The sequence below is a fragment of the Vombatus ursinus genome, unplaced genomic scaffold (assembly GCF_900497805.2).
Source record: "Vombatus ursinus unplaced genomic scaffold, bare-nosed wombat genome assembly UNPS02007612.1, whole genome shotgun sequence".
In the NCBI taxonomy this organism is placed as follows: Eukaryota; Metazoa; Chordata; class Mammalia; order Diprotodontia; family Vombatidae; genus Vombatus; species Vombatus ursinus.
In genome coordinates this window covers 10373245-10398735 of record NW_020947390.1, presented here as the reverse complement: position 1 = coordinate 10398735, position 25491 = coordinate 10373245, and the positions used below count along the sequence as shown (strand labels likewise).

The 25491-nt window shown below is 38.6% G+C and overlaps 1 protein-coding gene across 1 annotated transcript in view; it reads left to right on the top strand.

Annotated features, from left to right (window-relative positions):
- SLC35F2 (solute carrier family 35 member F2) overlaps window positions 1–24782 on the top strand; it is a 74398-nt gene extending 49616 nt beyond the window's left edge. The window contains exons 4-8 of the mRNA XM_027849551.1: window positions 3952–4111; window positions 5920–6076; window positions 7599–7651; window positions 12379–12533; window positions 23646–24782. Coding sequence (XP_027705352.1) covers window positions 3952–4111; window positions 5920–6076; window positions 7599–7651; window positions 12379–12533; window positions 23646–23831 — 711 coding nt within the window. The 3' untranslated portion in view covers window positions 23832–24782. The remainder of the gene's footprint in view (window positions 1–3951; window positions 4112–5919; window positions 6077–7598; window positions 7652–12378; window positions 12534–23645) is intronic.
- Window positions 24783–25491: the final 709 nt, after the last annotated feature.

The window sequence follows — 25491 nt, the reverse complement described above, 5'->3', positions numbered from 1 at the left end:
TTTCTTTCTTTCTTTCTTTCTTTCTTTCTTTCTTTCTTTCTTTCTTTTCTTTTCTTTTCTTTTCTTTCTTTCCTTCCTTCTTTCTTTTTCTTTCCTTCTCTCTTTTTTCTCTTTCCTTCCTTCCTGCCTTCCTTCCTTTTTCTTCCTCCTCCTCCTGCTAATTCTCCTCATTTTCTCCCCCCTCCTCCTCCTAATCCTCCTTCATCTTCACCTCTGACCCATTTTGGCAGCATAGCCTTGAGCGGGTCATTTAAAGTTGTTCTAGGTAGCTCTCTGTCTGCAAGTTGTAGGTGCTGCCTGATTTGCAGGGTAAAGGAAATTTCCTTACCTGGGAGTCCTCTATACTAATCACAGGCCCAGTCCCTATCCCTATTATTTTTCTGAGAGATTTTTGGAAACTGGCATTCCCGGTTGGTTTGTATGGTTAGAAGTTACTTCTGAATTCAGAGCAAAATATTGCCATTTTCCAGAGCCAAGAGGGAAAAGGTCAATATTTGAGAAGTTTCATTTCCTGTGGTTCTGTAGCATTGTTGTTTCCTTTGGGTAACAGTACTGTTTCACATTTGAGGTTCTTTCCCATCTCATTGGTACCTATTCAATACTGTTCCACACCAAAGACAGTATTTAATTTTGAAATATAGAAGTTAGGTCTTCAATATAAAAAATAAATAAAGTCTATTTGATTTGGGTGATTTCTGTTTGTAGGACTTCATCCAGGGCTTATACCCAAATAGAGAGACTCAAAGGATCTCAACAACCAACCAGAAAGTGTTTATTGAGCTCAATAATGTCTGGGATTGCTCAGGATACAGAGAGCTTAGAACTTATTGGAGTATTAATTCTGTAAGACAGGGACAATGCCTTAGGGAAACTTTCTATCTGTCTCCCCCCAGGGACTAGCACAATGCTCTGTACTAGAAGGTGCTGAATGAATTATTGAGGCATAGCCCCTGCCCTTAAGGTGCTTAGAATTAATTGAATTTAGTATCTTTTCTTAGTGCAGTCAGAGAATAGGATGGAGAAAGGCAAACACCAGTTGGTTTGAAGGAAGAAAGGAGATTGCTAATGCTTGGAAAATTCTGACTTCCTTAATAACTTCCTAATTCTAGTAACATTATTAGCATGCGAGAATCTCAGTTTTTACAGACAGAAGAATATGATATAAGCATCGATTGACGTACAACTAAATGTGAAAGTAAATCATAAATAAGTACATATGTAAGACCCAGGAATGAAAGTAAAGTACACATAAAAGGTGCCTTTTATAAGTCAGCGCTAGGCTACATTGTGTGTGTTATCATTGCTAAGCTACATTGACCTTTCCCCTGGGTTGGTTCAAAAGTGCTTAATTGGGGGCAGTGAAAGAGATAACTCCTTTCAATGTCAACCAAAGGGTTATTATGCCTGAACTATTTAATTATTATTGAGGGATGGGAGAGAGGGAGATTCCTTGTCAGTGAAAGAATGCTCCAAATCACTAGTAATTAGAGAAATGCAAGTTAAAATAACTCTGAGGTTCTACTTTGCATCCACCAGATTAGCAAAGATTACAAAAAAATGGAAATTATAGGTTGTTGGAGGGGCTATGGGAGAATAGGCACACTAATGCATTATTGGTCCAGCCAATTTGGAATGGTGACTTGGTCTAGCTATTCTAGAAAGCAATTTGAAACTATGATACCACTACTAGGCCTATACTGTAAAGAGATCAAAGAAAGTAGAAAAGGACCCTACGTACAATCATTTTCATAGCAGCTTTCTCTATTGTAGCAAAGAACTGGAAACAAAAAGGGTGACCATCAATTAGGGAATGACTAAACAGATTATGGTATATTAATATAGTTGAATGTTATTGCACTATAAAAGATAATAAAAGGGATGGTAACCTTGAAAGATAGGTATGAACTGGTTTAGAATGAATTGAATAGAAGGAGAATAATTTATAAAATAACACCAATGGTATAAAAACAACAACTTTGAAAGACTTAAGTACTTTGATTGTTACAATAATCAAACATGGTTCCAGAGGATTGATGATGAAGCTACCTACTTCCTGACAGAGAAGCGATAGAATCAGGGTACAGAATAAGACATATTTAAAAACACTGTGTATGTGGGAATTTATTTTTCTTGACTATACATATTTGTTACAAAGGTTTTGGTTTTCTTTTTTCTCAATAGGAGGGTAGAGATTGGGGAGGGGGAAAGGGTACTAGGGATAGGATTACCATCTCCCCCAAATAAATAAAAGTGTCAGTAAAACATATGTTTGAAAAGCAGAGAAAGAACTGAAAGGAAGCCAGAAAGAATCACAGAAAAGACAGTTTTGGAAGTAGCATGTTGAACTTAGTATATATTTAAAAAAAGCAAGCTGTATATAATAGAAATTCGCAATTCCATGTACAAGGCCTTCTTTTTTATTCTGCTATGTATATAGAAGTGCTTGTTTTGGTTGATTTTTAAGTTCAGAATAGAAAAAATTTTTTTTTAAAGTTTACTCTATCCTATCCACACACCTCCCCTCCCCACCAAAATAAAAAAGGGAAAAAAAAGAGCATTGACTCTAGAGTCAAAGGACCTGGCTTTAAATCCCATCTCTGGTGCTTATTACTCTGTGACCTTGGACAAATCATTTAACTTCCTTGGGTCTCAGTTTTCTCTTCTAAAATGAGGAGAATGGACTAGATGGCTTTTCAACTCTGTATCTATGATTCTGTGACTCAGAGCCAGGAGACCTAGATTTGAATTTTCCCTCAGAAACCTGTGATCATATAACTAATAAGTTATGTAATCATGAGCAAGTCACTTAAACTCTCAGTACCTCAGTAAAATGAAAAAAAAATTCTCAAAGTATCTACTTTTGGGGGTTGTTGTGAGGAAAGTATTTGACAAACCTTAAAGGGTGAACCATAAGAATTGATGCATGTGAAGAATCCAGACAAGTGTGGGAATACTTGCATGAACGAACTGATGCAGAGTAGTGTAAGCAGGACCAGGAAAGTGACATAGACATTGATTACTGCATTTGTAAAGGAAAAGAACACAAAAATGAAACTGGTGCTGTTCAACTATAATGACCAATCTTGGCACCAGAGGAGAGACTCTAATGCACCCCCCTTTCCTTGAAAAATCAACAGTTTTGGTGATATTTTAACTTATACATGCACACTGTGTCACTTGGCATTGCTTAGCTGTTTTTCTTTGTAAAAGAAAAGGCTTGCTAAATGTCGAAAGGGAAGGGAATAAAATAAGCATTTGTATAGTGCCAGTGCTTTTACAAATACTATCTCTTTTGATCCTTATAACAACCCTGTGTGATAGGTGCTATTCTTATCCTCATTTTACAGTTGAAAAAACTGAGACAAACAGAGGTTAAGTGACTTGATCAAGATCAAGATCAAGATCAAGATCAACACAGACAGTTAATAGCCAGTGAAATGCTTTATAAATATTTTCTTATTTTATCTGCACAACAATCCTGGGAGGTAGGTCTTATCCCCATTTTACAGTTGAGGAAATTGAGGCAAACAGATGTTTAATGACTTGCCCAGGGTTATCCAGCTAGTAAGTACCTGAGGTTGGGTTTCAACCAAAGTCTTCCTGACTCCAGGCCCAGAGCTCTATCCACTGTATCATCTAGCTGCCTCTCACCAGCTCAGTAAAGATAGCATATCTGGATGTAATTATGCTTTAAAAACAAAAGGCATCAACAGAACTTCAAAAAGAAAACCCTAAAAGGTTATAGAAATGTGAGTTGTTCTGATCATTAACCTGCCATTGTCAGCGTAGGATGGAAGAGAGTGAATGGGACCATTAGCTGTTGTGGACCCTGTTGGGATGGGTGAGCTCGTGGGTTGGTGTTGGCCATCCTTGCATCAGATCCATTTCATCACTCCCCTAGCACTCATCCAGGCTAGTTTAACAGCAGATTGTTCCTCTCCATGTAAACAGCTTTTGGACTGCTTTGGGATTCCAGTTCTGATGGCCCTTTCATGGTTTGTTCTTCATGCAAGATATAGAGTGATCCATTTTATTGCTGTGGCCGTCTGTCTTTTGGGAGTAGGAACAATGGTTGGTGCTGACATATTAGCTGGGAGAGATAACAATTCTGGTAAGATTTTCTTTCTCAGTCCGAGGCATTGCCTTATAGACACTTTTGGAGACATTTGAACTTAAAATAATGATAATTAAGGCACACAGACACCAGATAGACTCCCTGGGTAAATTTAAAATTAGGTTTTCAAGTTCATTTTCTCCTAGTTTATATTGTAAGGCTGTTTTTGGAAGATGTTGAGAGAAGTATGGAATTTCCTTAATTTAATAACAAAGGAATATGGTCAATAGGGTAATGTTGTGGAAAAAGCCCTGGGCTCGGAAGCAAGAGATCTGGATGCCAATCATGGCATTAGCTCTCTGAGATCTTGGACAGATCTCTTCATTCCTCTGAGCCTCAGTTTTTTCATCTGTATAATGCAGAGGTGGGACAAGATGATTTCTACAGTTTTTCCTAGCTCTATACAAATTTTAAATGTTTAGATGCCCATAGATAGTTCCTCTATCTTTTTTTTGACATTGCTTTTTTTCCTTACCAAGTATTTCCTGCTTTGGGAAAGAATAATCTTCATTATTTCCCTTCAGTTGTTTGTATTAACCCTCCTCTTTTTTTTTTTTTGGCTAGGCAATGGGGTTAAGTGACTTGCCCAGGGTCACACAGCTAGTAAGTGTTATGTGTCTGAGGCCGCATTTGAACTCAGGTCCTTCTGAACCCAGGGCCGGTACTCTATCCACTACGCCATCTCGCTGCCCCCAACCCTCCTCTTCTTGAAGCTCCAAAATTTGAATTAATTTCCTGAGTATCTGTGGCAGACTCTGAGTTTGCTATGAATTTTTTTATTTTAAAAGATAATATAAAAAAGAAATCTGCACAATAACTATTATATATTTAAAAGGAATAGCAAGTTGTACATAATACATTTGCAGTTTCATGTGTAATCACCCTTTTTTATTATACTATGTCATGGAAATACTTATATTATTCCATAAATTAAAAATAAATAATTTTTTTTCAAAAAAAAGGTAATATATATTCACTGGGTGACTTCTCTTTAGATCTTTTTGCAGATAAAAAGCTTCCCATTGTCTCCAAATTCAGGTGAAAAATGAAACTGAGGCAGAGTGTGCATTTTACTTATACACCCCCTCCCCCCATCATCCCCTTGGGGCTAAAACTGAGAAAAGCATTGAAACAATTCTTTCCTTTCCTGTGATTTTTGGAAACTGATGTGGTCTATCTATGTTTGGTGATGCCATTATTTTTTGAAAACCTGAACCTCCTGGGTATTCTATGTTGAGCCTCATCTTCCTGGTGACTAAAGAAAAGTCTGAGGGCAGGAAGAAATATTAAAAAAAATTCATAGCCCCATCACCACAGATGGCATCATCCTTCAAGCTGCAGCCTTACATTCCATAGACTTTCAACCTTTCAAATCTTGAGGTACGTCTTCCAAAGTGTCTAATGGTATTCACAGCAGTGGTGGACAGGCAGCATGGCATAGGGGACAGAGAATGGACTTAAGAGACAAGAAAACCTGTGTTTTGTGGACCTAACTCAGATACTTACTGGTTATGTGAACCTGAGTAAGTAATTTAACCTCTCAGTGACCTAGAAAACTCTCCAAGACTCTAAGTTGCTGACCTTCACTGGCATGAGGAATTCCCGTCTAGGTGTTAGGCCAATAAAATCACACAAGTCCATTCCTTACCCCTAGCCGTGGCCATGAACAACAAGCAGCTAGCTTGTCCTTATTCCCCTTCCTACACTACTCTCCTGTTCTGCCCCAGGATTTATCCAACGGAGGTAGAAATATTGATAGTGGGGTCCTTTTATTGTGGCTTAATTTTTTTCCTTTTCTCATACAGGAAGTAATGTGTTGATTGGTGACATCTTAGTTCTTCTTGGAGCTTCTCTCTATGCCGTTTCTAATGTGTGTGAGGAGTACATTGTGAAAAAGCTGAGCCGAGTAGAGTTTCTAGGCATGGTGGGCTTGTTTGGGACATTTATCAGCGGTCTCCAGCTGTAAGGTTCTATTGTTTTCCTTTATGCTATGATAAGAAAATACAGCACACATGATGACTCTCCTACTACTAAATGATATTTATTGATTTGAAACTATTAAGAAAATTAATTAATTTGGCTTAAATCCTATAGAGCTTTCAGAAAATTATTTCAGTTTTGGTCTCAAAGGTTAATCATTTGTATATACTCAACAGTTATAGGAAACATCAATTAATTAATAATTGAACATGGGGTAAATCTCTAGCTAAAACCCTAATTTTAAGCCATTTACAGCTTAAAGAGGAAGCTAGGTGGTATAATGGATAGAATCAGGATGGACTTGGAGTCAGGAAGACCTGAGTTCGAATCCTACCTGAGATACTTTCTAGTTGTGTGATCCTGGGTAAGTCTTTAACTTTTCTCAGCTATGGTTTCCTTGTCTGTAAAATGAGGATAATACAGATATTCCTACCTCATAGGGTTTTTTGAGGAATAAACATGATAATATATGTAAAGTGCTTATGAACCTGAAAGTGCTACATAAATATTTTTGTTGTTGGTCACTTGTTTCAGTTGTGACTGACTCTTTGTGACCCCATTTGGGGTTTTCTTAGCAAAGATACTGGAGTGGTTTGCCATTTCTTTCTCCAGCTCATTTACACATGAGGAAACTAAGGTAAACAGTATTAAATGACTTGCCCAGGGTCACACAGCTAGTAAATGTCTAAGGCCAGATTTGAACTCAGGAAAATGAATCTTCCTGATTCCAGGCCAGGTACTCTTATCTGCTGTGCTACCTATTTGCCCACATAAATATTAGCTATTATGATTGATAATAATAATAATAATGATCAAATAGAGAAAAATTACTAATATTATACTATACATCTTAACAAATTGAGATCAAACAAACCAACAAAGATAACTTGCTCTGTGTCTACTTTTGGATCTATCTGAATCTCTATTTACTTTGTTTTTTTCCTTTTTGTATCTAGTTATAGCTTACATTCATGCTGTTTAGATTCTGTTAAGCTCACTTGGTATCACTGCCTGTGTTTGGCTCTTATAGGAATATTGAAAATGGCTTGTACTTTCCTTCATTTGTTGAAATGTATAAGGTCAAAATAAATTAATTATATATTAAAAAGAAATGTATGAGGTCTTTAGGGCTCCTGCCTCTAATTCTATAATGGTGTATATAATGGAGCCTCGCTTCTATTAATCATTTCTAGGACATCAACATTTCATCAACAGATTTTGAGAGGGAAGACAAAGTGTGCTTTTTCTACCTCTTTAGAATTAAATCTACTATTATAAAATATGGGAGAGTGAAAGTTAAGTTCTTTAGGAACCCATTTTAATTTCCTCTGCTATCTGTTGTATAGTCTTAAGAAATTCCTTGTTAATAGGAGTAAAATACATAAGAGATATACAGATCCCCATATAAGATGATAATCCCTTACCTAAAGTATATGCAAAGTAGGTATTAAAAGTAATATATGAAATTTACATTCTAACTTTTTATTTTCTAACTTTTATTCAGGGTACTTATAGAATATCAAGATATTGTTGACATTCATTGGAACTGGAAAATTGGTATGTTGTGAATGATAGTACCTTTCAATTATGATTCTTTCATTTATCTCATTAGGATCTATATTTCCAATCCTAATTTCTGCTCTCAACTGTAATTCTGAATCACCGGTTGCATATTGGATTTTCCAGTGGGATGTCCTATAGGCATATCAAGTGGAACTTGTGCAAAACAGAACCTTTACCCCAATCCCACCCCCCTTCAGAATTTCCCTATTTCTTTCCCATTACCATCATTCTGCCAGTCATGCAGGTTGACCTCATTATCATCTAAAACTTCTCATTCTTAGTTATTCCACATACCCAAATCAGTCAGTCAACAACAGAGTATATTATACAATTACTTTGTGTCAGGTACTGTACTAAGTGTTGGGGATATAAAGAAATGCAAAAACACTGTCCCTGCCCTCAAAGAACACACATTATATGGGGGGAGACACCATGCAAATAACTATGTACATGCAAGATATATACAGCATAAATAGAAGGTAATCTTAGAGTGAAGGGACTAGTATTGGGATGAAGGAACCTGGAAAAAAACTCGAGAAGATGGAATGTGAGCTAAGTCATGAAGGAAGGCAGGGAATCTGGAACTTGGAAGTGAGGAAAGAGAGCATTCCAGGCAGAGGGGACAGCCAATGCAAATGTACTGAGTTAGGGGATGAAGAGTCATGTGTGAGGAATAGCCAGCCAGGAGGTCAGTGTGGCTGGATCATGTAGAAGGAAATAAAGTGTAAGAAGACTGGAAAGGTAGGAAGGGGTTAAGTTGTAAAGGGCTTTAAATGCCAAGGAGAGACTTTCATATTTAATCCTGGATGTAATAGAGAGCCACTGGAGATTACTGAGTGTGTGTGAATTTGGGTGGAAGATGGTGAAATGGTCTAGCACAGTGCTCAGCACATAGTAGGTACTCAATAAATGCTTGTTGATCAATTGATTAAGTGCATTCAGGAAAAAAAGTTGCATTTGAAAACTCACCAGCTTTTACAAAATCATGGAGTGTTCAATAGACAATGCTAAGGTACTTAATCCTGAGGTTTCCTTGGACCCTTGCTGATTAACACTCTGATTAACACTAAAACCAAGTGGGATGTTTTTGCTTCAGGGCCAGACAAAATTAACCTTTGATCACACTCAGCCACATTTATGTCAGGGTAATGCCAAGGTCACCAAGACCTTTGTAAAGTCTTTACTGTCCTTATCCCTGTCTTTGTTAGGTATTGACTTGAGAAATCTGTATTTAATCATGAAAAATGTATTATTTCTTCCTCTCCCTCCACATCTTCAAGTATTAATATATATGATGACACCCTGAGAAAATACCAAAGACAATTTAACACAGGATTTACAGCTTATATCACTGTGAGATAAGGAAGGAAAAGCTTAGAGAATTGTTAGGGTTGGAAGGGACCTCAGAGAAGTTCTCATTCACCTCCTATTCAAATCATGAGTTCCCTCCACAATGTCCCTAACCAGCAGTTGCTCAGTGTTCGCTTGATGATCTGTGATGGGACACTCACTATTTCACAAGGTAGCCCATCTCCGATTTCAGACAATCCTAACTGTTGAGAAGTTTTCTAAGGAGCCACAATTTGTTTCCTGTAAACTCTGTCCTTGAAGGTTAAGTAGCGTAGATGTAATCTCTCTTCTGTATGATGGCTCTTCAAAAGTAGCTGTCATATCTCACCTAAGTATGTTCTTCAAGTCTAGATATGTTACATTTGTTCCTTATGCCTGGAATGCCTCTCCCCTCCACCCTAGTTCCATCTCTTAGAATCCTTAGGTTCCTTCAAAACTCAGCTCATGTGCCATCTCATATGGGAAGTCTCCTTTAATCCTGGCATTCCCCCGATATAAATGTGACTGAGTGTGACCAAAGGTTAATCTTGTCTGGCCCTGAATAAAAGCTAGGACATCCCACCTGGTTAAAACAAATGGAGTTGGCTTCTATGGGTATTGGTTGGCAATGGTCCAAAGAAATCTCAGGATTGACTACTATGGCATTGTCTACTACACACCTCGTAATTTTGTAAAGACTGGTGAAAAGTTTTCAAATGCTTCTTCTTCTTTAATCCTAATTCTTGCTCCTTCTTCCAAATTATAGTATATACTCTTATCTGTTTACATGCTGAATTGCTGAATGTAAGCTCCTTGAGGGCAAAGATTCTTCTTTGGATTTGTCTTTGTAGCCATGGTCCCAGCACAGTGCCTTGTGCATGGTAGGTACTGCATAAATGCTTGTTGGGTTGGATTGAATTCAACTAATCCTCTTGTGATAATAACAAATTTACCTGCCACTTTAAAGTTTGCAAAGTACTTTAAATATATGCTCTCCTTTGATCCTCATAATCATCTTATGAGAGAGGTACTATAGTATTATTATCCCCAATTTACAGATAAAGAAACTGAGGATCATAGAGATGAAGTGATTTGCCTGTAGTCATGCAAGTAGTGTCAGAGGCAGTATTTGAACTCAGATCTTGTTGGACTCTGTCCTGGGTTCTTTCTACCACTACACCAAGCAGCCTCACTTATTAGTATGATTGAGTGTCCGTGTTGAGAAACGACTTTGTAAAGAAAGTCCCTAACAGTAACTCATGTTGAGTCCTATTTTAAGATACTACCAGGGGGCAGCTAGATGGCAGCTAAGTGGCACAGTAGAACGCCGGCCCTGGAGTCAGGAGGACCTGAGTTCAAATGTGGCCTCAGACACTTGGCACTTACTAGCTGTATGACCCTGGGCAAGTCACTTAACCCCATTGCCTAGGGGTTGACATGTGGTTGGACAATTCGTTTCTAATAATCTAAATTGTTATTGAGAAATTATCTGTAGTGATGAATTTCAAAGTAATGCAACCTGCAGAATTTGCATAATTCAGTTAAAAAAAAGAATTCTTGCAGAGAGTTGTTACCACTTATGTCCTTTATTAAGACTAGTGGTGGATCACTGCCCTTCCATTGTCTCCTGTGCTATCACAGTATGTTGGACTTACTTACCTCATTAGCAGCATACAGCAAATATAAGGGACCTTGAGTTTATCCAACTCCTTTGACAGCCTTGATTCAGAGCCAGGTGATAGAAATTGAGCCAATCAGGAACCAAAAAAAGGAGTCATTACAATTTATAATAATCACAACAGTTTGCATAGCATAATTGACAGAAAACCATCCTCAAAGTCAGGAAGATGTGGGTTCAGGTCCTGCCACTGGATATATATTGGCTGGGTGACCCTGAATGAGCAACCTGCCCTCTCAATGCCTCAGGCAACTCTTGAAGACTATAAGTGGCAAAAAGGTTGTCAGCCTGCATTGGCAGAATTTTTCTCGTATGCAGTTTCTTATACCAATGAAATTGCAGGTCTGTACCAAAGTGACAATTCACATTTATCTAGTACTTTAAGATTCACAATATACTTTCCTCATTCATTCAAAAAGCAGTTATTAAACAGTAACTATGTCAGGTATTAGGCAACTAGGTGGCATTGTGGATAGAGTATCAGGCCTGGATTCAGCAAGACTTATTTTACTGAGTTAAAATATGATTTCAGACACTTACAAGCTCTGTGACCCTGGGCAAGTCACTTAACCCAGTTTGCCTCAGTTTTCTCATCTGCAACATGAGCTGGAGAAGGAAATAGCAAAACACTCCATTAACTTTGCTGAGAAAACTCCAAATGGGGTCACAAAGAGGCAGACATGACTGAACAATAACGTCAGGCATTGGAAATACAAAAACAGAAATAAAAAATCCCTGACCTTAACTAGCTTACATTTTATTGAGGAATGGTAACAGCACATGCAGAAGAAAAGTAAATATCAAATCCTATTCAGTCATAGAATTTTAGAATCTTTGACTGGGAAGGGTCCTCACTGGCATCTAGTTCAATCCCTTTTCTAGAATCTGAATGTCCTCTAGAGCTTTATCGATAAATAGTATTTGTAGATAGGCAAGTCTCAGGTTTGGAGACCCGTTTGGGAATATTCATCATCACCTTTGAAAAAGGGTGACTGCTGCAGACTAGGCCCTTGTTAAGCATTTAGTAATTTTTTGTTAATGAAAATGTTAAATGACCTCTGACTTTTGAGCAAAATAATGAGCTAAATAATTAGAAAGCTTTGCTCTGCTGACTTGGAAAGGCAGAGAAAGGCAGCAGATTTCTTCTCATTTGAGCTGGGGAGAATAAACAACCCCCTGCCCGAGTCTGAGCTAACTGTCCTAGAAATGAATTTTAAAGCTCAAAGGCACCTTAGACATAATCTATTTCAATCCACTCATTTGGCTTCTTCCCAGAAATTTCCAACCCCTGAGCTAGAAATATGTTCATCTTTTTTTCCCCCCTTGGAAAACTTGGTTTCTCTCGCTTTACTGACAGAATATTACTTGGGAAGAATGTTGATATGTGCTATCAAAGTATGTGTACCTTGAACATGACTTCTAGATGCTAGTCGTCCCCTATCCCTACCCTGTCTCACACAACCCTGCCTTCACTTCTGTTACGCAGTCATTTTATATTACTTTTTAGTCCAGTTTTTGTGTGTGTGCCATATTTCCTACCAGACTATATATGTACTGTGGCTTATCTAAGTTTGTTTTTTTTTTTTAAATCTCACTCACTATCCAGGCTAGTGCTCTGTGTGTAGTCTGCCCCTAACAAATATTTGCCAAGTTTGCTAAATGGAATTATTTCCCACCTGTGATGTTATTTGTGATTTTTTTTTTAATTTTGCAGCCCTGCTATTTGTGGCTTTTGCCCTCTGTATGTTCTGTCTGTATAGCTTCATGCCAATGGTCATCAAAGCCACGAGTGCCACCTCAGTCAACCTGGGCATCCTGACTGCTGATCTCTACAGTCTTTTCTTTGGACTCTTTCTTTTTGGATATAAGGTAAGCAGCTAAGTGATGCAGTAGATAGGGCGTTGGGCCTGGAGTCAGGAAGATTCATTTTCCTGAGTTCAAATCTAGCCTCAGACACTTATTAGCCATGGGACCCTTGGCAAGTCACTTAACCCTGTTTGCCTCATTTTCCTCATCTATAAAATGAGCTGCAGAAGGAAATGGCAAACCACCCCAGTATCTTTGCCAAGAAAACCCCAAATGGGGTCACGGAGAGTCAGACGGGACTGAAGAGACTCAACAACAACAACAATGATCAAGTAGACCTGGTATGTTTGGATTTATAGTTGGCATGCTTCCCAAAAAGTTTCCCTCTTGGCACAAATCTAGATTAAGGGTATTTTTTTTTTTTCAAGAATTCAGACTTGAAATAAAATCTCATCACCTCCAAGAAATGAACTTTGGGTAATGGCCCTTGGCAGGTTAGGAGCTCCCCCTCTTTGCTCCCCTTATTGCTATTTTCTAATTAGAGAACTGCACAGAACTTGAAAGTGCTCCAGTGAAGCACTTTCAGATTAATGAAGCATAGCCAATTTGCTTGGCAGGGGAGGCCATGACTACAGGGCAATGACTTCTGGAGAGGCTAAATTTGTGCGAGCAGGAGTGGAGCCAAGATGCTAAGAGCTGTGGGTGATAAAATAGTTGGGCCTTTGTGAGTCTCAGATCCTATTATTCTGTCCCCTTCCAATTAACCTTCCATGCCCTCTGCTCACAAACCAGAGTATAGGATGGGAAAGGTGGGGAGACAGACATATTTGTGGTTTTGTACACGGACAGCAGTTAGAAGAATTCCATTTCTGGTGTTAATTCTCCTATTAACATAGTGATAGAACTTTTGAGGAATTTTAGAGATTGTCTAGTTCACTTTTCTCATTTTTGAGATAATGAAACAGAGGTCAAAGTGACTTGCCCAAGGGCACACATTTAAGTTGGGACCAGAACCCAAATCCTCTGTCACCCGGTCCTATTGTTTTTCTGTTATATCAGATAATAAAAGATGAGAGTTTCACATCAGTCATGTTAAAGTATCATATTTGAGGGGCAAAAAAAACTAAGATAGGATGTTTTTGCCTTTGCCAAGTTGGTCAGCTGGATTGCAAACTCCTTAGAAACTGTCTTCTATTTCTTTTGTATCCACTTAATGATACTGAGTGAGCAGGGTGCAGAGTGTTGAAGTGCATAGAGTCAGCCATTGGAGTCAGGAAGACTTGCGTTCAAGTCCTGCCTGTGACACATATTGGCTGTGTGACCTTGAACAAATTACTTAACCTCTCAGTGCCTCATGTCAACTCTCTAATATGAGACAGTGACAGTTGCAATATATATCAAAGAAGAGAGTGTCCACACTGGGAGTTTCACGTAACAATCTATCAACAAGAATTTCTTTTAGCACCTATTATGTGCCTGGCTGTTGTTGTTGTTGTTTGTCCTTCCTTCTTGAAGAGAATCATAATGTCATGGGGAGGTGATGCCATGACTTGCAGGTGAATTGGATTTAAGTGAGGGAGGGCTGTGCAAAGTCATCAGCCTCACTTTCTCCTCCAGAGCCATCTGGGTCCAGTGGCAAGGCATAGGTCAGGACGACTGGAGATTTTGGCCTGGATGCAGTGGGAGACCTTGGGCCTTTTTAAGCTAAGGTCTTTAACAGCTCTTAGTTTGACTGAGGCAAAATCCATTCAGTGATTAAGGCTAGGTAAGAAATGAGGCAGAGAATGACCTCTTTTAACTAGTCAAAAAAAAGAATCAATATGGGAGGGGAAGATCCTCTGGGTTTCTGGCCAAAGCAGAAACAATTGCCATTGACATTCACTCACAGCCAATCAGGGCCCAAACGGTGACCACTAAGTGGTACTTGGGCTGGGACCTATTGTTGGTCAATCCATGAGAGCCAGAGTGATTTGGGTTTAAGGCATGGTCTTTTAAGAAAAAAATCTAGCCAGTAAACCCCAAGATACCTTGGAGGTTTCATCAATCAAAATTTACATTCCTTTGGGCAGAGCACCCTCAGGTAAGGGTGTCATATACCCTATGTGGACAGAGGGAAGGGAAGGGAAAAGATAGAAAGAAAAAAGAAAGAAAGAAAAAGAGAGACAAAGAACAAAACAAAGAGAAAAGAAAGAAGGAAGGAAGAAAAGAAAGAAAGGGGACAGAGCCAAGATGGTGGAGTAAAAACAGTGACTTGCTTGAATTCTCCCTCAGACCCCTCCAGATACCTGTAAAAAATGACTTTAAACAAATTCTAGAGCAGCAGAATCCACAAAAAGACAGAGCAAAACAAATTTCCAGCCCAAGACAACCTGGATGGTTGATGAAAAAGGTCTGTTGGGACAGCCTGGGAGAGGAGTGCAATTCAGTGTGGGCCATGCAGGCAAAGACCAGGCCTCATTGAACCTGGAGCAGGTCTCAGGGGACTGAATCACTAGCAGCTAGAGCAGTTTCCAGACTTCTCAACCCACAAATTCCAAAAACAACTTAGAAGGTCAGTAGGTAAGTTCTGTCAGACCTGAGCGAGAGAGGAGTGTGGTTCAGACCCGTCCTGGTGCAACCTTGGGGTGGTGGCCCACAGATGGTAGGGGGGAATTAAACAACTGATCAGAGGGGGATTGCAGAGATCTCTTTGCTGGTGCTGAGGGAGGATTTTCTTGCTTTGCCCATGCTTGGGTCTGGGTCACAGTCCTGGGTGGTGGTCCTGGGGCGAGGAGGAGCATTAATGTGGTAGAGCTTGTGGTGTTGGTGGAGAGGGAATCCTCCTCACAGTTGCAAGACAGAAAAGAGTGCTTCTGGTCACTCATAGACCAGAGCACAGGCCATGAAAGGAGTAAACACCTTACCCCTTATCATACCACTTTGGAAGAACTGAAAATTTACAAGGCCCTAGAAATATCTCTGAAAACAGCTGCACAAAACCCCTGAAGCTTGGGACAGTACATCCTCCACACTGGAAGCAGACTCCTACCTTAACAAAGAGTGTAAAAGTCAAGTAATTGGCTGGGAGCATGAGCAAACAGCACAAAAAAAGTCAGACCGTAGAATCTTACTTGGTGACAAAGAAGATCAAAACATACAACCAGAAGAAGACCACAAAATCAAGCACCAGGACGGGTCTGAAAAATTTGAATTGGTCTCAGGCCATAAGAGCTCAAAAAGGATTTTGAGAAGCAAGTAAGAGAAATAGAGGAAAAACTGGGAAGAGAAATGAGAGTGATTCAAGAAAAGCATGAAAAACTAGTCAACAGCTTGCTAAACGAGACCCAAAAGAATACTTAAGAAAATAACACCGTAAAAAATAGCCTAACCCAAATGGCAAAAGAGGTCAAAAAAGGCAATGAGGAGAAGAATGCCTTAAAAAGCAGAATTGGCCTAATAGAAAAGGAAGTCCAAAAACTCACTGAGGAAAATAATTCCTTAAAAATTAGAATGGAGCAATTGGAAATTAATGACTTTATGAGAAATCAAGAAATTATAAAACAAAACCAAAAATAGAAGACAATGTGAAATATCTCATTGGAAAAATAACTGACCTGAAAAATAGATCCAGGAGAGATAATTTAAAAATTATTGGACTACCTGAAAGCCATGATCAAAAAAGGAGCCTAGACATCATCTGTCAAGAAATTATCAAGGAAAACTGCCCTACTATTCTAGAACCAGAGAGCAAAATAGAAATTGAAAGAATCCACCAATCACCTCTTGAAAGAGATCCCCAAAGGAAAACTCCTAGGAATATTATAACCAAATTCCAGAGTTCCCAGGTCAAGGAGAAAATATTGCAAGCAGCCAGAAAGAAACAATTCAAGCGTTGTGGAACCACAATCAGGATAACACAAGATTTAGCAGCTTCTACATTAAGGGACTGGAGGGCTTGAAATATAATATTCCAGAGGTCAAAGGAGCTAGGATTAAAACCAAGAATCACCTACCCAGAAAAACTGTGTATAATCCTTTAGGGGGAAAAATGGATATTCAATGAAGTAGAGGACTTTCAAGCATTCTTAATGAAAAGACCAAAGCTGAATAGAAAATTTGACTTTCAATACAAGACTCAAGAGAAGTATGAAAAGGTAAACAGGAAAGGGAAATCATAAGGGACTTATTAAAATAGAACTGTTTACATTGCTACAAGGAAAGATGATGTTTGTAAGTCATGAGACCTTTCTCAGTATTAGGATAGTTGGAGGGGGGGAAAATATATTTATGTGTGTGTATGTATATGTATGTATATATATAATGTGTATATAAAATATCTATAATGTATATTATATATAATGTATATGTGTATATATATGTGTGTGTGTATATATAGAAGTAGAGTGAATTGAAGATGAAGGGATGATATCTAAAAAATAAAATTAAGGAGTGAGAGAGGATTATATGGGTAAATTATCTCACATAAAACAGACAGAAAAAAGCTTTTATAGTGGAGGGGAAGTGGAGGAAGGTGAGAGGGAATGAGTGAATCTTACTCTCATTGGATTTGGCTTAAGGAGGGAATAACATACACACTCAATTGGGTATGGAAATCTATCTTACCCTACAGGAAAATAGGGAGGAAGAGGATAAGAGAAGGGGGGATGATAGAAGGGAGGGCAGATTGGGGGAGGGAGTAATCAGAAGCAAAAACTTTTGAAGAGGGACAGGGTCAAAGCAGAGACTAGAATAAACGGGGGGCGGGTGGAGGATGAAGGGAAATATAGTTAGTTTTTCACAACATGACTATTATGGAAGTGTTTTGTATGACTACAGATGTATAACCTGTATCAAGTTGCTTGTCTTCTCAGTGAGGGTGGGTGGGGAGAGAGAAAGGGAGAGAATTTGGAATCCAAAAATTTTAAAACAAATGTTAAAAATTGTTTTTACATGCAACTGGGAAATAAGATATACAGGCAGTGTGGTATAGAAATCTATCCTGCCTTATAGGAAAATAGAAGGGGAAGGGAATAAGAGAAGGGGGGTGGTGATAGAAGGGAAGGCAGATTGGGGGAAGGGGTATTCAGAATGCACACTGTCTTGGGGTGGGGAGAGGGGAGAGATGGGAAGAAAATTTGGAATTCAAAATCTTATGGAAGTGAATGTTGAAAACTAAAAATAAATTAATTTAAAAAAGAAAGAAGGAAGGAAGGAATTGTGTTGCCGTAAGTAGCCAGTTCCAGTTGGGTCCCTATGGGGCAGCTCCTACCACTACTCACTGAGGTTGTTGTTGGTCCTTTGTTCTTGAAATGTGCCTGCCTCTATGTCAGTTACTAGGGATGCAAAGACAACAATGAAGAAGTCATAGTTTTTCCCCTTCCCCCTCCTCCCCCATGATGCCTTGCTCACTATGGTACACACACAAAGGTAATAAAAAGTTCATTGGCTGACAACCAGTCATTTGAGTCTGCAGCAGAGGTGATTCAGTGTTGTGCCATGTCCTTTTGAAGCCATCTCACATTTCAAGAATTGGTGATTTTGTGGTAGAATCAGGGTGGTTCCAGTCTCTATAACTGCAAGTTGACACTCCCCCTCCCACCCCTTGCCAACTCCCCCACCTCCACCCCTCCCCTTGCTTCCCATAGTCTTTAGTCTTTGTTGGTTGCTATTTCCCATTGACCCAGCTGGTGATGAGCATCTCCAGACTTAGCTAAGCTGGTTCTGAGATGATGGGCACATAGACTATCGTTGACCTTGGCTGGGTCTGTCAAGACAAGTGCTCCAGTGGCATGGCTTTTAAGAACTCAGGGCTATCTTCATGCCATGGTGGAAGATCAGAGCAGGGATTGAGTGGAGATTGCTGCTGTATATCCATACAAGAAAACATCTTTCAGTGAGTGCTCTTCTTGAAGCAGGCCATGTTCTTAGTTGAAGGACTGACCACTGAGGTGAGTAGATTGTTAGAAGAGACTGCTTTAAGAGGCTTAAAACCTGTCTGTTTAACAAGATATATATTTGACTTAACTGGCTGTTATCTCATAACTGATAACGAATGTTCTAAAGCTGAAATCATGTTTATTGCTGCTCAATAGCATAATAATCTATTAAATTATACTTTATTATGTTAACAAGAAATTCCATGTGACATATTGAATGAGGCCAATTGGTCCACACAGATCAGTTTTTATTCTCTGAGAGTGGTGCTGTAAAATTTCCATTGCCAAAATTGGATAATTAGGATTCAAAACAAGTCCTGTGGAGGTGTTTTAACTGCCTTAGGGAGTTACGTCTGCATTTTGGGTAACTGAGATTTGCTGACTGAAAAAATGAAAAAGATCTATTTTGTATAAGTCCAGTTATATAAGAGACCAATTATTTTGGGATAACCCATGTTCAGTAGAAGAGGCATTCTGAAGTTTTCATATTCCAGGATCGGGTGAACCAGTCTGTTCACTTTATATTGTCATTATTTGTTTGATTTCAATCATATTTCCCTTCATTTCTCCCCGTTCATTTCATCTTATTCAGTTTGGCTCAGCATTCTAGCCTATCAAGATCTTTCTGAATACTGACTTCCTTAGCCAATGTGTCAGCTATTTCTCCCAGCTTTATGGTCCAGAAATGTGATAAGCGTTAGATCTATGCTGTTACTTAAATCATTGATATAAATATTAAATGACACAAGATCAATCAGAGATTCCTGTGGCACTGCACTGGAGACTTCTTCCAAGTTGATACTAGTAATGTTGACTTTTTGAGTGAGGTCATTGACTAGTACTGAATCCATCTAATTGTCCTATGGTCTGGTCCATGTCTAGCTATATTTTCCATCAGAATGGTGTAAGAGGGTTTACTTAATGAAGTGCTAAAAGTTAGGTTAGCCATAGCTATAGAATTACACTGATATATTTGTCTTGTAAATCTGTTTTTAAAAAATAGTGTCTGGCGCACAAGCATTTAATAAATGTCTATTGATTAATTGATTGAGGAAGCTAGGTAGGCTCTTTGTTTATATTATTTTCTTTCTACACATTTACAAACCATCATTTCAGTCATGTTGCAGAATTTTGCCAGGAAGCTCACTGGCCTCTGGTTGGAAGACTTCATTCTCTTACCTTTTAAAAAAATAAGGAAAATTTCTTCAGTCCTGCTCTACCTTTCATGCCCCTTCTTCTTCATGACCTTTTGAAGATCCCATAGTGGCTCAGTCAGCAATCACATTGGCCATTTCTTTTAGGACCTGAAGTTTTAGTTCTTTTGGGCCAGGTGGCTTGAACTCATACAGAACATGTAGGCACTTTCTTACTATCTCCTTACTTACCTTGGGCCATTTTTTCCCCTGTCATTTCTAGTCCAAAGTTCATCCTCCTTGGCAGGAAAAAAAGAAGCAAAATAGGAAGTAAAACTCTCTTTCTTCTTTTTTGTGGTCATTATCCAGAGTCTCTTTTATCCCAAATAGTATTTCTGGTTTTTTTTTCAGCCCTCTTCTTTTTTCCTAATATAAATTAAAAGAAAACCAAACCTTTTTCTTATCTTTAGCTTTTCAAACTACCCTCAGCTCATTTGGAAGTTTACCTACTATTCTTAGGCGATGTCACGCCCAGCCTTGGACCTGGGTTCAAATCCTGTCTTTGACACATACTGGTGTGACCCTGGGCAAGTCATTTAATTTATCAGTCCTCTAGGCAAATCTTCAATAAGTAAGACCTTACTGGACATTGCAGAGAAGGTGCCAATTTCCAATTATAATGGGAATTTCCTCATCTATAAGTTCCCTAAACCAATGAATCACAGATCCTACACTCACCTCTATTCCTCGTCCTTGCTTCCATTTTTCTGAACATTCTTTAAAAAAAAAATCTAAGTTGGTTAATGAGATACCTATACACTCATGTGGGTCTCTTCTTCATTATAATTGTTTCTCTTTATGTCTTAATAATTTCTTAAGAGTTTCTTTCCTATCTGTCCTCAGCTTACTTGCTCTATAGCATTTTAATCCATGGAATCCTACTATCCTTCCTCTGAACACTTTGGAATTCCCTTTCCAAAGACCTAGGTTTGTTTCTAACTTTCCTCTCCTTGCGTCACAAACTAAGCTGGAATGATCACTTCCTCACAAAGTTTTCATCATTTCCATCTCAATGACCAGTGCCTATCTGGTGCTGAGAATCAGATGCAGAATATAATTTTTCCTTGTTGAAATTCTCAAGGCAAGTCACGAAGGTCTTATCAGCTCTGGCTTCATCAGAGAGAGTTCTGGTAGGTGGCCAGATAATTGAAGCCCACCTCCCACAGCTCCGTCACGCTTCCATGTTGGACTTGGGATCAGTTTCCTGAACAGATCACAGCACTTTTTCATATGACTAGGAGAGTACTTTCTCTTTTCTGTCTAAACAGAAGTGAAACAGAGAAAAATTTTGTCTTTGTTTTAAAACAGGTTTTGGCAAATACTGCCTGTTTTTGTATAGCTTATGAGCTAAGAGGGCAGCTAGGTGGTACAGTAGATAGAGTGCCAGGCCTGGAGTCAGAAAGGCTCATTTTCCTGAATTCAACTCTGGCCTCAGACACTTACTAGTTGTGTGACCATGAGCAAGTCACTCAACCCAGTTTGCCTCAGTTTCCTCATCTGTAAAATGAGCTGGAGAAAGAAATGGCAAACTACTCCAGTATCTTTGCAAGAAAACTCCAAATGAGGTCACAAAGTCAGACAAGACTGAAGTGACTGAACAGCAACAACATAAGCTAAGAGGGTTTTTATATTTTTAAATAAAGTTTTATCATATTTAAAAATGTAAAATACATTCTTAGGTCACCAGCTGAACAAAAACAGGTAGCAGGCTGGATATGGCCCAAGTATTATTTTGCCAACCCCTGTTTTAAAACATTCTTGAGGGAAACACATGCTTCTAGACTTGTGCAGCAATTTTAAAATTATTCTCCAATACTCCAGTGAATTTATTATCTCATATGGATTGCCCTTCATCTACACCTATCCATACTGTGCCACTCTCTCCAGCTTTCTATTTCTATGTCAATTTTGATTATCTTTTGTTTTTACATCACCTCAATGTCTCCTTCCTCTTCCTAGTCCTTTAGAGGCATACTTTATAAAAAAGAGAAAAAAAATTAATTTGATAAACCTAGCCAACATATTGAAAAAGCCTGTGTATACAGTGTTCCACACCCATAGTCTTCTACCTCTGCAAGGAATGGGGGAAAGTGCCTTCTCATAAACACCTGTTTGTTTTAATGGTAGAGAAGAAATAGTTGGGGGAGAAATACTGGGAATGTCTACACTTTATTCCAAAGAAGAAAGACACTTCAATGTTGATAATAATGAAAAAACAAGTTGGTAGTTTTAGCAGCCATAGGAAGGCCTGTAGTTTTTCTGATTCTGATTCTCCTTTGGAAATCCATTGCAAGAGACCTATTACAAAGACAGTCACTAGGTGGAGTAAATTGTAACATTTGATGAGTACAAATCCTCAACAGAGAAATAGAGCCAAGGAAAGTGGGAAAAACGGAAGAAAAAGAGCTTTGGAAAGAAATGCCCAAAATGGACATATGCAAGCACAGACTTGAAATAATTATGCTTCTATATGCATTAAAAACATGGTAGAGAAAGATAGAGGGGAATGTATAAGAAAAAAAAATTAAGACATAGGTAAACGACTCTTTACGGCAGCTAGATGGCACAGTGGATAGAATGCTGGCTTGAAGTCAGGAAGAACTGAATTGAAATTGGCCTCAGGCACTTACTAGCTGTGTAACCCTGGGCAATTCACTTGTTTGCCTCAGTTTCCTTATCTGTAAAATGAGCTGGAAAAGGAAATGACAAATCACTGTAGTATCTTTGCCAAGAAAACCCCAAATGAGGTCACAAAGAGTTGGACATGACGGAAATGACTGAACAAAAACCACAAGTCTCCCAGTGTTCAATAATTATTAATTGTTGACATTGATAATTTTCTTTATTGCTGGGCACTTTCGTACATCTGCCTTTTGTTTTTGTTTTTTTTTTAAGGGGGGGACTAGTGAAAAAACAAACAAATATTGGACCATTTAAAGAGACCAAATAAGGCTCAGAATCTACCATCTCATAAAATATCAAAAGACGCTATGTTCTGTCCACCCCAAGCCACCTTAGGAACCTAGAGTTGAACTGGGCTTGATTTCTTGGGGCTTATGCTGATATTGCCTTTGTTCTGTTTTAAAGGGTCATCTCTTTACAAACATGGTTGTTTCTGTATTGGGGTAGACTGTTTCCGAGAATGTAGCATTTCTACTTCAGGTTAGATACTATGTAGGCAGTGGGGTGCACAGGAAAAAGTTCTGGATTCTGAAGTCAGAGGACTTGAGTTCACATCCCAGCTTTGCCACTTATGATCTATTTGACCTTCAGCAGCTCATTTAACCTTTCTGGGCCTCAATTTCCTTGTCTGTAAATCGAGGGGAGTGGACAAAGTGACCTTTGAACCCTTTCAGGTCTAAATCTCTGATACATAAAAATGCATAGTAAATTTGCCACATACTGTTCCTGTAGCTTATGGGTTCATCAGTGAACACTAGGATGTTCTGTGTCATGTTAGGCAGGTGAGTATAGTGGGAAAAGTACTAGATTTGAAGCCAAGAGAGACCTGGGTTAAATTCCTGCCTCATGCTACTTAAGAACTGTGTGACGTAGGCCAGTCAGTTCATCTGTCTAATCCTCAGTTTCCTAATCTGTAAAATGGGGATAATAACACTTGCACTACTCACCTCATAGAATATTATGAAACTCGTGTGAAATCATAGAACTAAAGTGCTCTGCAAATCGGAAAGTGTTAAAAGAAAAGTTTGGATGAAGTGATACTTTGGCAAAAGGCCACGTGGAAAAGTGTGTTTAGTAAGTTACAATTGTATACCCATTTAAGTTTTGCAAAGCATTTTTCACACATATCACCTTATTTTCATCTTCACAACCACCCTATAGGATGGTGTTCTTATTAACTCCATTGTTTAGATTAGGAATCTGAGACAAAAATAGGTCTTAACCTAATGTGTCCAGTGTCACCCAGCTAGTAAATGTTTGAAGTAAAATTTGAACTTGGATCTTCTACCTTTATGTGCAGTGCTTTATCCTCAGTGTCACAGTGACCTCCATGATTGTTGACAATGAGCATGGTCAGAAACCTAATGTCTCCTTCTTCCTCTCAGTTTTCAGGGCTCTACATTCTCTCCTTCAGTGTCATCATGGTGGGCTTCATCTTATATTGTTCTATCCCTACTCGAAATGCGGAGCCACCTGAAAGCAACGTGCCGCAACTGACCAGCTTTGGGTTTGATAATCTGGGACTAAAGATTGAAGAGACCAGCCAGGAAGTAAGCCCTACAGCCATGTAGCCAAAGAAACTGTGGTGCAAATGGACTCTGGATAACCACCAGATAAACTAGGTGTCGCCCTTCGGTGTAAATGGAAACTCACTCACTGTTGGAAGCAACACTCTGAAATATCAACAAATTTGTCCAAATGTGAACATTGTGTCAATGTCTGTATATGTTGTATAGACTTGTATAAGAAATAGAAAACGTTTTCTAAAAAAAATAGAAATGACATACAATACATAGCAGAATTGAGTGTTCAGAACATGACAATACATATGATGATCAAAACCCATCAGTGTCAGGATTGTAGGTGGCAGGGAGTTGGATCTGAGAGAGTTGGCATGAGGCTAGAAATGAAGAGTCAAGGATGTTTATTGGAAGCAACTGAGGAGCAAGCTGTAAATTAGAGGTCAAGATTAGAGCTGAGGTCAGGTCCAGTCGGGCGGTCCAAACTAGTCCAATTTCTCCCTTATCCAGCGGCTTCTTATACATTTCTTGCAAAGAAATTATCTACTCCTAGGATGGAGTGATCTAGTGCCCACAAGTAAGGTAGGTAAATGAATGCACTTGATTGGAAAGGGTAATATATGGGATATAGTTGATAGATCCTGACCATACCATTTACTGAATTAGACACTTTATTGATTCAGGGAAGCCTGGCTCTCTTTTACTGTTGTAAAAACAGAGGTTAAGACTCATTACCAAATATTTATAATGTGCTATAAGTTTTTTTTTTATTTATGAAAGATATGTGTACTATTACTGTTAACTTAACAATTATCATAAAACCAACTACTGTGTGTTCCACTTTAAGCAAACCCAATATGCAAAAACTTTAATGTTTAAAATAAACAAATTAAGGGGCAAGTATTTACATTATAGGAGGCAGTGAGATGGCTTGGTGGATAGAGCTCTGGGCCTGGAGTCAGGAAGACCTGGATTCAAAACTGACCTCAGACACTTCCTAGCTGTATGACTGTGGGCAAGTCACTTAACCTCTGTTTGCCTTAATCCACTGGAGAAGGAAATGGCAAACCACTCCAGTATCTTTGCCAAGAAAACCCTATGGACACTACGGTCTGTGGGATCACAAAGAGTTGGACATGACTGAACAACAACAAATTACATTATAAAATAATGCTTTATTCCACAAAATAATTCATTGTTGGATTCCTTTAGGATAGCATGATCCCCTGCTACATTTAAAATATAATACAATTTCTAAAATTTTATTTTTGCACTCCGTCCTCTGCCCTCCCAAGAATACATCTACTTTATAAAGTGAGCTATATTTAAATAGAAGTACTATTCATGTAACAAGAAAAATCAGAATTGATTTGGAGATTATTTGGGAGAAATTAAAAGATTTTTAATATTTTGAGTTATGGAAAATGGTTTTTCAGTTAATTTTCAAAATGTAATGGTGTCTCAATTACAATATTTCATTAAATGTTCTTGGTAACCAACGCAGATTGCTGTTTTAATTTGCCACAGTATGGTTTACATGATTTCTCTAAGGATGTGATCATTAATTCTCAGGTTTTTTATTTTGCCACTTTGATGAATCTGGGATCTCTTCTATATGAGTATATTCTTTTCTGGTACAGGTTGTATCCTATCCATTCCTTATCATCCCATACTATTCTTGTCCCTGTTTTTACCCGATATGCTAGAGGCC